The sequence below is a fragment of the Calypte anna genome, chromosome 4A, assembly GCF_003957555.1.
Source record: "Calypte anna isolate BGI_N300 chromosome 4A, bCalAnn1_v1.p, whole genome shotgun sequence".
NCBI lineage: Eukaryota > Metazoa > Chordata > Aves > Apodiformes > Trochilidae > Calypte > Calypte anna.
Genome location: NC_044248.1, coordinates 22,679,749 through 22,695,169, shown reverse-complemented (window position 1 = coordinate 22,695,169; position 15,421 = coordinate 22,679,749). Strand labels below are relative to the sequence as shown.

Genomic DNA, 15,421 nt, shown 5'->3' with positions numbered 1-15,421 from the left:
CACAGGACCAGCAGCAAAGGATGTCTTTGAGGAGATTCACAGTGCACAAGACACCTGGTTACATCAAACCTGAAAGGTAGAGGGCAGTTCATCTTTCTGGCAAGAAAGAATTCCATAAAATAAAAGGATTGGGCATTTACTCTGTAAAGATTTTAGCATAATCAAAATGCTATAACAAAGTTGTCCTGGACAAAATAGAACACTATTAGTTACATAATAAATGTAAAAATACCATTCATAGCAGACAACCCATTTTTAGAGGTCTCATTAAAAAAATATTTCTTAATTTAAATTACTTGAGCAACATTTCTATTTCAACTGGGATTTAATTGACTTAAATTACTATTCTGATAAATAAGACAATTTTATCTAGATCAGCTAGCATTCTGGCTTTCAGCATAGAGTGGAATTTAAATAGATTTTGGTCGTTGAGGTAGGCACAGATTATAATAGGCGTCCTTGTTCCAAAAACTCCGGGCCCTTCCAACCACACCAGCCCTGTCCAAGGAAAGCAAAATAGCATTTAAATCAACTATAAAACCTGTTTTGTTTTGTTTTCCTATTTACTACAATTGGATCTTTTTTTTTTACTATTTCTCATCTAAGATGTAGGAAATTCTTTTCAAGTATCTACAGAATGCAGTAATACACAATTGCAATAAAAATTCTCTCCATGCCTGGAAACACAAGATTTGCCAGTCTCCCTCTCCCCATTTGTCTCTCCCCAACCCAGATCTGTTCCTAAAAAGTAGCATCTCATGATTTTTTCCCCACTTCCCATTATCTTCTGTAGCTACAGAGAGGCCTAGTCTTATCCTGAAACTCTTTTTATCATTCTGTTTCCTTTTCTCATCTTGAGAATCTTTGCCTTAAGTAAAAGCTAGTACTTCAAAGCCACACAGAACTCTTCCATATCAGACGTGATGTTGTATTTGTTGTCTGATTGAACAGAAAAACACTCTTAACAAAGCTCTTAAATTTGCTGAGTACCACATAATATAATGACGGTGTTTTTGAATTAGAGATGCCAAACCTGCAGTCATCCTCAACTCCTCCTTGCCCCTGCATTTTTGGTGAGGTTAGGGAGTTTTATCCTCTTGCACTATTCCTGAACACACTATAGCTGCAACAGCCTTTTGTCTATGTGTTCTTTGGATATGGTTTCTTTCTGTATTCATTTTAAGCTTTAATCATTATGGGGCCTAGCAAAATGTTTTCTCAACAGCTTTTCTAGTTGGGCACAACCCGAGGGTATCAAATAAAGACATGAGATAAAAGTTGCTGTTTGTAAGTTAATGTGGAGAAAATAAACTGATTACTTAATACCTATAGGATGATTTAACCACTTTCACAGTTTAGGTTCTGACATTATGTTTACTGTTCTGTAATGTGCTGTGTCATCCCTTTAGTAGCTTCAAATACAGAAATAGCTTCACACACCCTCTAGTTCTTTAGTTTTCACAGATTTTTCAAAAACAGCTCAAGTACCTGCCCTTTAATCTTAGCTCAAGGCCTGATTTGAGAATGCCTAGTGCAGGATTTTGTTACCAACTTCTAACATATACATAAATGGTTTGCTTTCTCTGCTTCAGAAACAGCATTTTAAATGCCGAACAGATTTATACATTCCATATAAATACATACCAAACACATTTATCATTTACACTACTGTAAGTATAAAGTAAGTGGGGAGATGGTTTAATTCAGAGAAATGAAGAGAATGTCTTTATACTAAAGCTTCGTGTTGCTGACTCATCTTCCCCAAAGACACTGAAGTTTCATAAACTAAAGGTAAGTAGCAGGTATTCAGTTTAACCAGGATTAAACTTTCTCCATAAGGAATGGAGAAGCCAGAGAATGGTTTTGTACTTTGCTGCACGTTATTTGTTTAATGCCAAAATATATATATTATGCACATATGTATGTATGTGTGCATCAAGCCTCACCTTTTCCAAAATAACATTGCAGATCTTCTCCTCCGGTGTAATGTGGGTCTAGAATCAAATATTTTATGTGCCCTGTTAATCTCATTCCAAGCCACTCCCAATATCGTGTGAGCCAAAACACCTCCACCTAAAATAGGAAGAACAGAAATTGCTAAATTTTCTCTGAGATCAGCTAAAATGTAAGCCTAAAATAAAAGTACATCAACACTTTCTACTAAAAGATTTGCTTGATAACCAAAATCATTCTGAAGCTGTCCTACATTAGATTCTTCACACTATTAAACAATTTATCTCTACTACAACTAGGGAAGATTATTTGGTTTACTTACTACAGGTAGAGAATTTACTTTCCAGTTTCTTTCCATGTAAGCAAGGTAGCTTCCTCAGCACTTCACCAAATGAAGTCAAGAATATTTCAAACATCTGTTTGTTCAGTTTTTCTTTAAATAAACTTAACTGTAGAAAATGGACCTGGAAAACTTCCTGGTTGTAAAAGGACTAAAATTAGAAGGTAAATCACAATTTCTGGATAAGGGTTATCTGGTGTTTTCTACTAAGTTCTGTCAATAGATGTTAGGGGTAGAGTAGTAATTTCTGACTCCCCCTTTCTCTAGCCTGCAAACAGGAAGGGGATATTTTGACGAGGTTTCTATAGGTTGACTCTAGCATGTTTCTTCAGATAAAAAAGATAAAAAACAATGAGTTTACATCCTTGGGATACTGTAGTAACGACTCCACACACGACAGAATTGCAAAACCACAAGGAAACACAAGTGAGGAAAAAAGAAGAAAAAAACCAAATCAGAACCCAAACTCCAAAAAGCCAACCTCTGCCCCCCGCCTCCAAACAACAATGTGCTGCTCCACAAGACAGCATTATATTGAAGGGTAAGTTAACACAGAAAAAGATTTTTCAGTATAGGATTCTAAGTTCTTGAAATTCAGACAAAAAGGCAGATGAAAGGCCAAGAATATTTCATACCAAAATCTGGATTCTAGCACCTCTGATTTGATAGAGTAACACTATATAAAGTTCCAAATACAGACTAAAAACATTGCTGAAGTTTAAGGTTTTGCTAAAGGTAAAAATGGTATTTTCAATATTTTACATTTCTAAACTCCAGCTGCCTTGGAAATAGTTTCAATAAAAGTTAAAGCTTTCTTACCCATGGCCTTTCTTGCATTACCAATGTTTCAAATGATTAAAACAGATCTTAAGAAGAATTTGGATAATATCCTCCTTAAAGCCAGATAAACACTACTCTTCTAGGTGTGAGGTTTTGGGGACTGTACAAAATTCTGCTTCTCTAGAGGACAGAAATCTGCTTGAGTTCTGCCTTTAACAACACTTTTTAAGAAACACTATTTAAATTGTCTTTTTTTAGCAGATGTATTAGAAATACTGAGTGAAAAGATACCAGCCAGATTAAATTGTATTATTTTGGAGGCTTCCTTGGGAAAAGCTTAATTTTAAATTAATCTAAAGTTTTGGTGAAACTAAACTCAATTAGTTCTTATTTAAATTAAATTCATCATGTTGTTACTTTCATTGGCATTTTCAGTACTCAAGGACTTACCAATCATAACTGGAGTTCCTTCAGTCTTGAAATGATTGGCAAGTTCTCTTCCTTGCAGTGCTAGTTCAGAACCTTGGCTAGATAAGGAAAACAACAAGAGATTTGTTATCCTTGCTAGGCTTAATTCTCTCATTATGCATTATACTTATTAACTGCATAGGTAGCTGATCAGAAAGTGACTTAAAAGAGTTTTCTGTGTAAACATCCTGTGACAATCTAAATAAACAGGTTTTTTTTAAATGTAAGTTAGATATTCTGGTTGGACCAAAGGAACTGCTGTAAGTCTGATTGCCACTGCAGCACCTGGAGTCACTCAGCTTTTATTAAATACCTTCCCTGTTCCTCTCCCAGAGCAGGGACAGTTAGTAAGCCCAAAAGCTCCCTCTAAGTGCCCAAAAAATAGTGGCTACATCTGTCAGCAATATATAGAAAGAAATAACAGAATTTAGTCAGAAACAACAAAACTGAATTGCTGATAAAGGTGTTTATAATGAAGGCTCTCAAGACCGGTTTCCACAGAAATTATACAAGCAGTTGTAGCACTTACACCCAAGCTGGCTTTAAAAATCATAGCTCAAATCCACAGAAGGTATCATAGTGGTCAGAGGCCACCTGGGCACAGTGACCATGAAATAATAGAGTTTCAATACTCAGGGAGGGAGGGAGGGAGGGCCATCAGTAAAACCTTAATGCTGAACTACTGCAGGGCAGATTTTGGCCTTTTCCAGAAGACTGATTCAGGGAAACAGCCCTTGGAAACAAAGGGGTCCAGAAGGGATGGTGCACTTCAAGGAGAGAGTCCTGAGTGCACAGGAGCAGACTGTGCCTGTGTGCCCAAAGGCAAACCAGAGGGGAAGATGACAGGTCTGGCTGAACAGGGAGATATTGAAGGAAATTAGATAGAAAAGAGATTAAAGACTATGGAAAAAAGGGCTGGCTACTCAGGAAGAGTTAGGAATATAGTTAGGTCATGTAGAAAGAAAATTTAGAGAGACAAAGGCATGATTGAACTTAATCTTGCCACTTCCATTAAGGATAACAAAAAGTCTTTCTAGAGCTACATCAACAGCAAAAGGAGGGGTACGGAAAACTTCCATTCTTTATTGGACATGGAGGGAAACATAGTTACCAAAGATGAGGAAAAGGCTGAGTATTTAGGAGGAGGCTCAGGGGAGATCTCATCACTCTCTACAACTCCTGAAAGGAGGGTGTAGCCAGGTGGGGTCAGTCTCTTCTCCCAGGCAGCCATCAGTAAGACAAGAGGGCATGGACTTTAAGCTCTGCCAAGGGAGGTTTAGGTTAGATATTAGGAAAAAATTATTTACAGAGAGGGGTGATCAGGCATTGGAATGGCCTGCCCAGGGAGGTGGTGGATTTTCTGTCCCTGGAGGTTTTTAAGAAGAGACTGATATGGCACTCAGTGCCATGGCCTGGTAACCACAGTGGCAGTGGATTAAGGGTTGGGCTTGATGATCTCAAGAGGTCCTTTCCAACGGGAATGATTCTGTGATCTGTTTCATAGCAATACTGAACTGAATTTTGTTTATTATCTTCCTGCTTCCAACTGTGGGACCCAGCCACAGACAAAAGCAGCCTACATGGAAGAGAGGCAGAGGCACCACTCGTGCATACTCCAGGATTCAGAGCTAGAGCTGTGTCTGATGGAGACTCACTTCCCCCTTAGGAGACTGACAGTACTACCTAAAGTCATGACAGAAGCTAGGCAAGTAAATTTATACAGATACTAAAAATATCTTGCCTATAGATTTCTTCAGAGTGGCTAACCCTTTAAAAACCCAAAAGAAGCGTGTGTGCCTGCTTCAAGTTCCAGAGAGGTGGTTTAAACACAGACAGAATACAAAACTGGAACTCTGGGAAACAGTGCATTTACCAAAATAGATTCAGTACTAGTGTTGCTGGTGCAGCTATGAAGTCTTATTTCCATAAAGAGGTAGAGGTGCTAGCTGGAAATAAGCCCCAGGAAGAAATGAACAACTACCAGTGACCAGCTGAAAAAGCTGCATAACATTTGTTCTTCTTGGCATGATAGTGATGTTGGTTTTTCATAATCCTGAAAAACACTGGTGTGCCCTTATAGCAGCACTTTGAGGAATTCTACCCCATTCACAAAGGAATCTATTCTATATTTTGATGTGCAACAATAGAAACTTTTCATATTGGCAGGGGCTGTCACAGCTGCTATAAATAATTTGCAGATGGATCACCTGCAAACACAAGCTCTGGAACAAAATGATTAAAATTAGCTGTATAAAGCTTTACAAAATATTGAAGAACTATGAACTATTTTTCTACCATTAAGAATCACCACCACCAAGGTCACATGGTTTCTTAAAATATCTCCAGTCAAATTTACTCTAAATAAACATAACTCAGGAATGGTACATGTTGCTTGACCAGAATTTTCATACGTGTCAGTTAGTAGGTACTCTTTATTTCATTATTCCATTTATCATAAAATGTTCAAGGATTTGTTCATTTGCTTAATTGATAAAAAACTAGTAATATACATTCTGGTAAATACTGAATATTATTATTTTTCTCCTAAGTGTATTTGTAGAGTTCTTCTGTATGAGCATCAGATTGTCAGAACAGAAACAAATGCCCTCTTAAAAATCTGACACACAAACCCAGAAAAGAGAACACTGTTTCCAGGCTGCTCAGCAATTTGCCTCAGTCCTGAACTGATGAGGAGTTAGCTCCATGGATGGAGTTATAACTTACTGACAGTGTGCATTCAGTTCATTATGAGCACCAGACTGTGTCTGCTTCACCATTTATGTTTGTGTCACCAAGGAAGAAGCCAAATTCCACATCTGTTGGCATTTCCTTAAGCATTCATAGCAACTGGAACCCCAAGCCCTCAAGAAATTTAGCTACGCCTGGAAGCACTTAGCATAAGTAAAGGCAGGGATACAGTTTGTGAACAAAGAATCCTTAAAAGATCTATTGCCTCTACGATCCATGTATTATAACAGTAACTTGCATTTTAAGGCATTCAGTCTTCTTAATAATTACTTAGCTAAACAGGTATTAATTCTTACCTGACAAACAGTATTCTTGATGTTATTCCAAAAAGCTGATTCAAAACAAGCTGTACCTCAATTGAACCAATCCATTGCCGTGAGCCAACAAACTCTGCAGGCTTGTCCCCAGCATCAACCAGTGCCTTTGCAACACCATGATGGAGAATAAGAACAAAAGTCAACAACATATAGCAAGCAATTTCACCACTTTTTGTGAACAAAGTTGGTTTATATAGACAGGAACTTGTTTTGAACATAGCTAGTGAAAAAAATCAGACAAATGGATATCAAATTCATTCACTGTGGTTCTGTTTTGGAAATGTCACTTGAACACTAATACAGACAGTGCCTGTAAGCATAGAATATAACCCCAAGTCTGCATCAGACTTCCAGGCTGGGATGGTGAGCACTCAGCTGCCTAATAATGGAAAGCATCATTTGTAGTGCAGAATCCACAGACTGGAGTACCTGTATTTCCACTCAAAGAATCTCGGAAAAGGATCTATAAAATAGTGCTCTGAGGAAGAGGCCACTGAAATACACTGAAGGCTGTTGTTTATGTCCTCTCCATTCTGAGGCTTTTATGTTACACACAGCACTTGTGAGGGACCTTTTCCACTCAGGATGCAAAACCCACAGAGTCTCCTGCTCTCTTCTAGATGTCTAAAAATACATCAGGAGAGCATGGACTTCAGTTCCTTAAAGGTTTAGGTGTGGACCGAGAAATGTTCAGGAAATGCAGTTTTAAGTTTAGTGCTCCTATCCCTGCTAAGCATGATGAAGGTGGTTTTATTGACTGAAGCAAGCTCGGTAAATAAATATAATGCAAAAGATTATTTTTAGAAGACTGGTGATAATTGCAGTGTTCCTTGATAGGCATACAATGTTAGCTACACAAGATTATGTTTTTTCTTCAATGCATTAACAGAAATGAAGACATTCATGTATGCACTTGAGCTCGCAATAGAAGAAGCAGTGAAGGAGAGTACAAAACCCAGGAAAAGCCCACAACTCCAGAAGGCAAAACTGCCAAAGCAAGCAAGAAATCAATTCATAGCACCTGGGGACTTATCTGATTTTAACACGACACACTGGGTTCTTTTTCTGTCATTTGTCAAAAACTGCGAAAATGTCAAAATTGGAGGTTCTAATAGAACATTAATGCAAGGAAATATTTTGAAGACTATTTTAATGGACCTTAGTTGTACATATGTCACTGGCAATGAGAAACATTTGGAGACAGATGTCCTATAAGAGAACCTGTTAAAATTCATAATTCAGAACTACTATATTTCAATTTAAGAGATAAATTAAAATTATCACACCAATTGGAAATATTTAAAATATAATCTATACAATCTTTTCTACACAAATTCTCGGCAAATGCGTAAAAAAAATGAATCTGCTTAAATGCTCTGTACCTGTTGAATTTCCTTGTGTGTTGGTACAGGTGCATCAATGTACCCTTGGTGCTTGAACCAAGAACAGATTGTCTGCAAAGACCGATAGGCACAGCCCCAGCCACTGTCATCGATCCGATCCTGTGTGTAGTGGTGGTAACTGTATACACCCTGTACTAAATACACCTGCACAGGAACAGAGGATACAAATGCATCTGATCACACATACCTCCCTTTTCAGAGAAGTGATATGACTTGTCACTTGCACTGTAAAAACGTCCAGCTGGGGTCTGCAAATCTTTCAAAGAATGGAAGGGGTGTTGTTCACACACTTTGTTTCCTAAATATCTCCACTCACAGTTCTAGGGTCTCATCATGGTTCAGAGAAACTTTCAATACATGCTAAAAACACGTACATCCTTTTTGAGAAAAGGCAGTTTCTTTGGGATAAATACAGCTAAAACAATGCCATTATGTGCACAGAATCTCTACTGCTTACAATGCCACATCTTTTACTTTGCTCTCTCTTATCTACACAGTATTGACTGTCAAAATGACTTTTTTTCACAACAAATCTACAGAAAAATAAAAAATACTTTCTTACAAATGTTTCAGTTTAAACTTACCATACCAGACTCTGTACCAGGTGAATTAAGATGTAAATGTGGATTTCTGAGATACCCATCTTTATATGGCTCATCTGGAAAATGATAAGCATTTGCTCTCTTGAAATATGGTCTGTCACAAGGCAGATTGAATAACTCATGTAATTCCTACATGCAAGTTGCAATAAAAATAAAGAGCAAAATTCAACTTTTGGATTAAGAGAAAAACCACACAGTAAGTAGCAATAGAGACATGAAGATTTTTAAGAGCATAGTTTAGTAAATTTAATTAAGCAGATTTTAATATATTAATATTTAGTGTACATTTACTAAAAGTTCTCAACCCTCTGGGCTTGCCTCCTTTCTAAAGGGTCCACTGTTTTATGCAGACTTGTTAAATAATGCCTGCTGCTGGTGCCCCACTGAGGATACTGTGAGTGACAAGTATCTACTGGGAGTATGGTAAAATATATCATAACAGAAAAGGATTACAGCTTCAACTACGTAGTAGTGTATGTATACATACACTGTATGTATATGTATGTATACATACACTCCAAATTTTAATATTCACTGATAATGAAGACATGCAAAAACTACATGCTGAGATAAAGATACTGAGCTCATAGTTTAAGAAGATTCTGTCTACTTTTAAATCTCTGAAGCACTGTGTACTATATGGCAGCCACATCTAAAGAGATTCATTGTTGTATTTCACCAAGTTTAAGACTGAAAGGGGTGATGAGATCATCTAGGATAATCACAGAATCATTACAGTTGGGAAAGGCCTCCAAGATCATCAGGACTAACCATGAACACCACTATGGCAACTAAACCATACCATGAAGTCCTATGTCTGCCTGTTTTTTTAACACCTCCATGGATGAAGGCTCCACCACTTCCCTGGACAGCTTGTTCTAATACCTGACCAACTCCTTCAATACAGAAATTTTTCCTAATATCCGATCTGAACCTTCCCTGGTGCAACTTCAGGCCATTTCCTCTTGCCTATCACCAGTTATGTGGGAGGAGAGAATGACCCCCACCTCGCTACCACCTCCTTGCTGATAAACACAGGCAGCAGATGACTCAACTCTGAACATCAGCTACAGTAACACTTGCTTAGCATCAGCAGGCAACATTGAACAGAACACAGCAAGTAGAAAAGACTTAATGTCCCACCAGTGCCCGAGACCTTTGCAAATGCAACGAATACATTAGGTTTTATATACACAGTAATGAAAAAACCCGAAGCTTCTACACCTCTAAGGCAGCAGAAGATTCTTCCTACACTCTCCCTACATGGAATGGTGTGCCCTGAGCCCAGAATCTGCCATGCAGGTCTCAACCTGAGAGGACTGCCACATAGAATATTTTCCACCTGGTCCATATTTGTTTTTGTAGATACCCCAACACAGAAAGCAAAAACCAAACAGAAGCTAGCTAAGGCTAGCTAAGCCACAAAAAGCAGCCCTCCCCCAAACAAACAGAACACTCAGCAACACAACCCTAAGAAAGAAACCAACATGAACAAATAAAATCCCAGCCATAATCTCTTCATGATGTGTTAAAGCTCTGAAGTAGTAACATGTAGCAAGTAATCTGATATTCTACCACGAAACTGAAGACATGAAATACAGTATTTTAGATAGGCAAAACCTATCTAAATAAAGTTTATACTGTTTCCCTTCCAAGAACATAATCTGGCACATTTTATAAAATAACTTCCAATAAATCAAGCTTCCACACACAGTATACTGCCTCAGCTATAATAAAATTTAAAACCAGCAGTATCTGTTAATATTTATTCTACACTGGCCAAGTGAAAAGATTTACCATTACTTCAGTTAGAATAATCGTAACATTGAAAAAATAAAAACAAATAAAAATCAGGTACTGTCACTATTTGTTGATTTGTTGGCTTTACCTTTCTGTAACTTTCCAATTGATCATCTGAAATCCCCCGTAGGATAAGAGATGGTTACAAGATGATTTTTCCCTGGTAACATGAAATGAAATTGTTCTGGTACCACAATTGACATTCCCTTCATATATTTCATGATACATCTTTCCATGTCAGTTAATTGCCTGTGGATTGCTTTCACCAAGAGATTTTGTACCCTGCAAAGTAAAAGGGAAAATGCTTAAGAAGTAGAACAGTGATAATGGGTCATTTGACCCATAGCTCTGATAGCTACACAGTATTTATATTTGCACCTGGTCTGATGAACTTATTACTTCCAGGCTTCCACTCTCACAGAGAAATACAGAACCTTATCATGCTTTACTCAAACATGTTTGCACAAAGAAACTGTTCCCTAATACCAACTCTCCAAAGTGCAGGTACCCTGGTCTTGTATCAGAAACACAACTATCGTGATAATTTGCTGAAAGAAATATTATACATTACGGTTTGAGGGGGGGTTTTTGCATTTTATCCATCCAATTTAGCATCCTTTAGAGTAAAAGCCTACAGAAAAATTCAAGGTAAAAATACAGAAGATGACTCCAATGTTTTCTACATTCATTTACCCACCTGGAGTCTTTAACAAAGTCCTGAGATTACAAAGACTCATGAAATAGATTTCCAACTCTCACTCTTATACGCGTGCTCGCACACAAGAATTTTTAGGACATTTTCTTGGCTTTCTCAATTCCTTGCTAGGCAATGTTTAAGAGTTATCAATTCTATCAGACACTGATAAACTGAATTTTTTGAATATAGCAAAAGGATTGTGTCTCAGATTATTAAAGCTAACAGTTGTCTACAGGAACTTTTATTATTTACACAGTTAAATTCCATTACAGAGATACTATATGCTGCTCCAATAAACCAATTAATGATACAGCTTTACTTCACTATTTCAGGAAAATGCAGAAATAAAGCTGAAAAATTACAAGCTCAGATAACACTTACTTCCCCATGTTTCTTCTGGAGAAACAGATACAACAACATCAACTGGTAATGTCATATTAACGTAGTGGTGTTCCTTATTTTCCCTTTCAATGACTGGAGCCAAAGGAGCTAATGGAGATGTCATTTCCAACATGAGGTCTATATTGATTATCTGCTGCTGCAGAGAATAAAGACACCAACAGCACACATGCACCAAGAAGGCAAAAGTAAGATTGTAGATACTTGGCATCAAACTTCAAAATTAAATTTTTGGGTTTAAAAAAAAAAAAAAAAAAAGCCAGTAATGTTAAAGACAAACTAATCTACTGTTGCTGGATCTCTGCTGTCACAGCAAATGTCAATGAGTTTAAAAGCATTATTTTAGGTCATGTCATGTCTGTTCATCTACAGAAAAACCTAGGGAAGGCAGATCTAAAAATTCTTAAATGATATGTTGCCTGGTATAATAATTTAATAATGTGGTTAGACACATACCATATCTTGTAACATTTTATCCTTTTTTTTTGCCAAGCTTTCGTTTGGTCTCATCATCTTGATCAAATCTGAAGTATCAACAAAAAGATAAATGTCTGCAATGTGAATTAATCTTTTGCTGTATTTTTTTTAATTATTAAAATATACTCACTGTATAAACCGTTTTATCTCCTTACAAGCAGAATCATCAGTCAGCTCTGGAACAGTGTTGGTACCACTGTTAGGCCACACATAGACTGGACTGTGACAAATTCTTAATACAAGAACATCTGAGGACAGTTTATTTGCAAGATCACTGAAAACGTATCCTATTGCCTTTTTTGTTGATGCCTCTGAAACACAATAAGGACACAATTAGCCTAGAAAATTGCCTCAGTTTTGTTACAGTTACTGGGAGAACATTTTAAAAAGTCTGGTATATTTGGCTTGGAATAAAAACCTAAGTTGCTGTTAGGATAAGAAAAGTGGCTATGTCAACCAAAACTGAGATAAGACTTCACTTAGCAGGTCTGTCTCAACTATTTACACTCATTCCTGCCTGAACAAAAGCACAGTTTCTCTTAGATGCTGTCAGATATGAAGAGATGAATGAACTACAGAAGAATAAGCTACACTGTAGCTGGCTCTCACATCAGTAACCCCTAACCAAGCCAACATTGCAAATTAACTTCTATATACAAATTTCCATACTGTGATGTTCAGTTTCTGAGTAAATACTGGAAAATTCAACCTGAGTCACATGTTTCTGACTTCCTATCATTATTCAGAAATACACCCAAAATCATACTAAATTTTTTTTAAAAGCAGGGCCTACGCTCCAGGTGTAGACTAAATTTTGGCCAACATAAATTTGCAACTCTAAGTCACACCCTGGTTAGCCCTGAATCTGTATTACTGGCATAGTCATCTTTCAGAGCTTGATTTAACAAACAGTCAAACCAATCACTTTGGATGTGACAAAGCAACTTTTGCACATCACTAGTATTTTTCTCGCTGAAGATATTAAAAAACATTACTTGTTACATAAGAAGTTATACATAGCCTGTCAAGCCATCAAAGACTATGTTGAATTGTATTTCTTTAACGTGTTAACTTAGGTTTGGCTACTATTAGTTTACTTTTGCACTAGAAGTGTGTAAAATTCACAGTATTAGAAAAAATCAAACCCCAAAGTATTCAGCTCAATTCTGCAAAAGAAAAACCTCAGTGGCCACAGATAGCCTTGAGCAGACTTCTGAAATGAATGTTACAGTAATGTAAGAATGTGGGACTAAAAGAGCCTCTTAATGCCATAATGTTGTACTTCCTTGTTATCACATGGAAATGCAAGTATGTGGTATACACCTAAATTCAGAAGAATAACAAATTATCTTGCTCATCTTCTCTACTGCTCTAGGAAGAGTGGACCACAAAAAATGTAATATTACTATAATCCTGCATAAACAAAATCATAGTCATTAATTTTTTTCTGTTTGCTTAGAATTTCAGAGTCAATTTTGGGTTCAAACTGCAAAGTGGCCCCAATATTGTATCCATAAGCAGAAAATATATGTAAATAACATTACCTAAGATGGAATTTAAAGTTTACTTCAAATTAAAATAAAAACATATGATTGTAAAAGAGAGAAAATTAATGGACATAAAAAATAAACAAATTTCATGTTATTTTCTTTACAGGTTTGGGAAGAAACACTTCTGATGAAAATGCCAAGACAATGAACACCATAAATAGTTAATTAATAAAAGGGTTATTTAAATGTTAAGAATCTATTACAATCTTAAAGACATACCATCAACAGTTGCTAGCTGAAATGCAAGATCCAAGCCTCCTCTTATTCTAAAGAGTATGTCCCATAGCTTCAAGAATTACCTGATAGAAAAGAAAAAACAATTAAAATTAGCAGGTGTTTCAACATGCTTTTTCTGAAGTTACAATCGACTGTTATTATACAAGGGGTGAATGGAGAGAGTGGCAAAGCAGGAGAGTTGCTGGAGCCTGTGCATCAATGACTGCTACAAAAACAGCTCTTAAAACATTTCCTACCTAAACTAGCAAGCCTTAATTCTATACTTTTTCCCTTTTAGAAATATCTTGAGTGAAGTGTCATCATTTCTCATTGTTTTCAATGCTGGTGTTTCCGTCTTATGAGACTTCTTCCAGTTCAAGTAACCAAGGACTGCTCTGCGCATTAGAGCAGAATAATTATGTGCATGTCTAAGTGTGCATTAATCTCATTTAGTAAATCACAGCTTCAGGAACAGAAAAAAACCCCAACATAAAAAAAAAGGCCACAGCCTCTAGAACCCAGGCAGAGTTTTACTTTTTACAGAGAAGCTGTATATTTTAGAAGAGACCACCCAGCTGTTTCTTTCTCCTTTCAAAGTCTCTGCGGTGTTCCCACAACTGCCTGTCACAGATATTTTAACCATGAACTTCATTCAAGAACTCATCCAATGGAACACTGGCGTTTTACTGAGAGAAAACACTTTTAGCCAGATCGATTCCAGTCAAGCTCAAACACAGCACCCCAAAGCAGCAGTGCCAGTACAGAGGAACAAAAAGTGACCACCCAGAGGAGGGTGGCTATTGCTCAATCTAACACTCCACAAAAGAAATGCTTCGCAGCTTCAATCACTCTAAAAAGAACCACCAAGCACCTATAGGAGTAATCCCGCAGTCAGACCCTTTGGAAAGCCTTACAAGGCATGGGAAACTTTCAGGTGCGGTGCTGTCATTATCCGTGAAATCAGAGAAATCAACACAGGACTCATTTTATTTCCACCAGAAGTATTGTAAGCAAAATAAAAAAAATATATTGTGCTATATATTATATATGATGAAAATACAAGCACCAACCCCTTGTAGCCTTTGCAAAAAGGATTTATGAAATCACTCCGTGATTCTGGAGTGCCCAGGTTTACTCCAAGAAAACAAAAAAGGCCTGAGTGCAATGCCTGAAATCCACATTCGTAAGTGAGAAGCAGAGCTCTGATAAAGGAGCTTTTCCTACAACCCCCCGACAACAGCCAGGCAGCCCGAGACCCCCAGGGTCCCCAGAGGCGACAGGAGCACGGCTGCTGCCAGGGGCGGGCGAAGGCGGCACTGCGGAAGGTGTCACCGACCCCCTGAACACAGACCGCTCCCCGCACAGGGGTGCCCCTGAGGGCTGGAGATACAAACGCCGCCGCAGAGCACCCACGCACCCACCCAGCCGCGCGGGTAGGCAGGCACCGGCCCCCAGCCAACCCCGCTCCACACAGGACGCCGCAGCGCCGTGGATTTTGGGGCTACTGCCGGGGGGAGCCAAGTTCCCCGGCCCCATTGCCAGCCCAGCCCAGGCCCCTCCCCGCCGAGCCAAGCCCCCGGCGGCCCCAGGCAAGGTCGGACTCACCACGTCCCTCAGCGCCCCGGCGGATTCGCGCCCCCCCGCCATCCTTCCCGTGCATGCGCGCTCCGC

General features: G+C 38.1%; 1 protein-coding gene across 1 annotated transcript; it reads right to left on the bottom strand.

The window, feature by feature from the left end:
* Positions 1-320: 320 nt before the first annotated feature.
* Positions 321-15,286, bottom strand: UFSP2 (UFM1 specific peptidase 2). The gene is given in 18 exon segments (XM_030449977.1): positions 321-470; positions 472-498; positions 1,947-1,964; positions 1,966-2,025; positions 2,027-2,073; positions 3,524-3,600; positions 6,586-6,710; positions 7,989-8,153; positions 8,594-8,740; positions 10,500-10,535; positions 10,537-10,693; positions 11,486-11,646; positions 11,964-11,993; positions 11,995-12,031; positions 12,115-12,295; positions 13,754-13,814; positions 13,816-13,833; positions 14,975-15,286. Coding segments are annotated over 18 exon segments (1,719 nt in total). The 3' UTR covers positions 321-410.
* Positions 15,287-15,421: the final 135 nt, after the last annotated feature.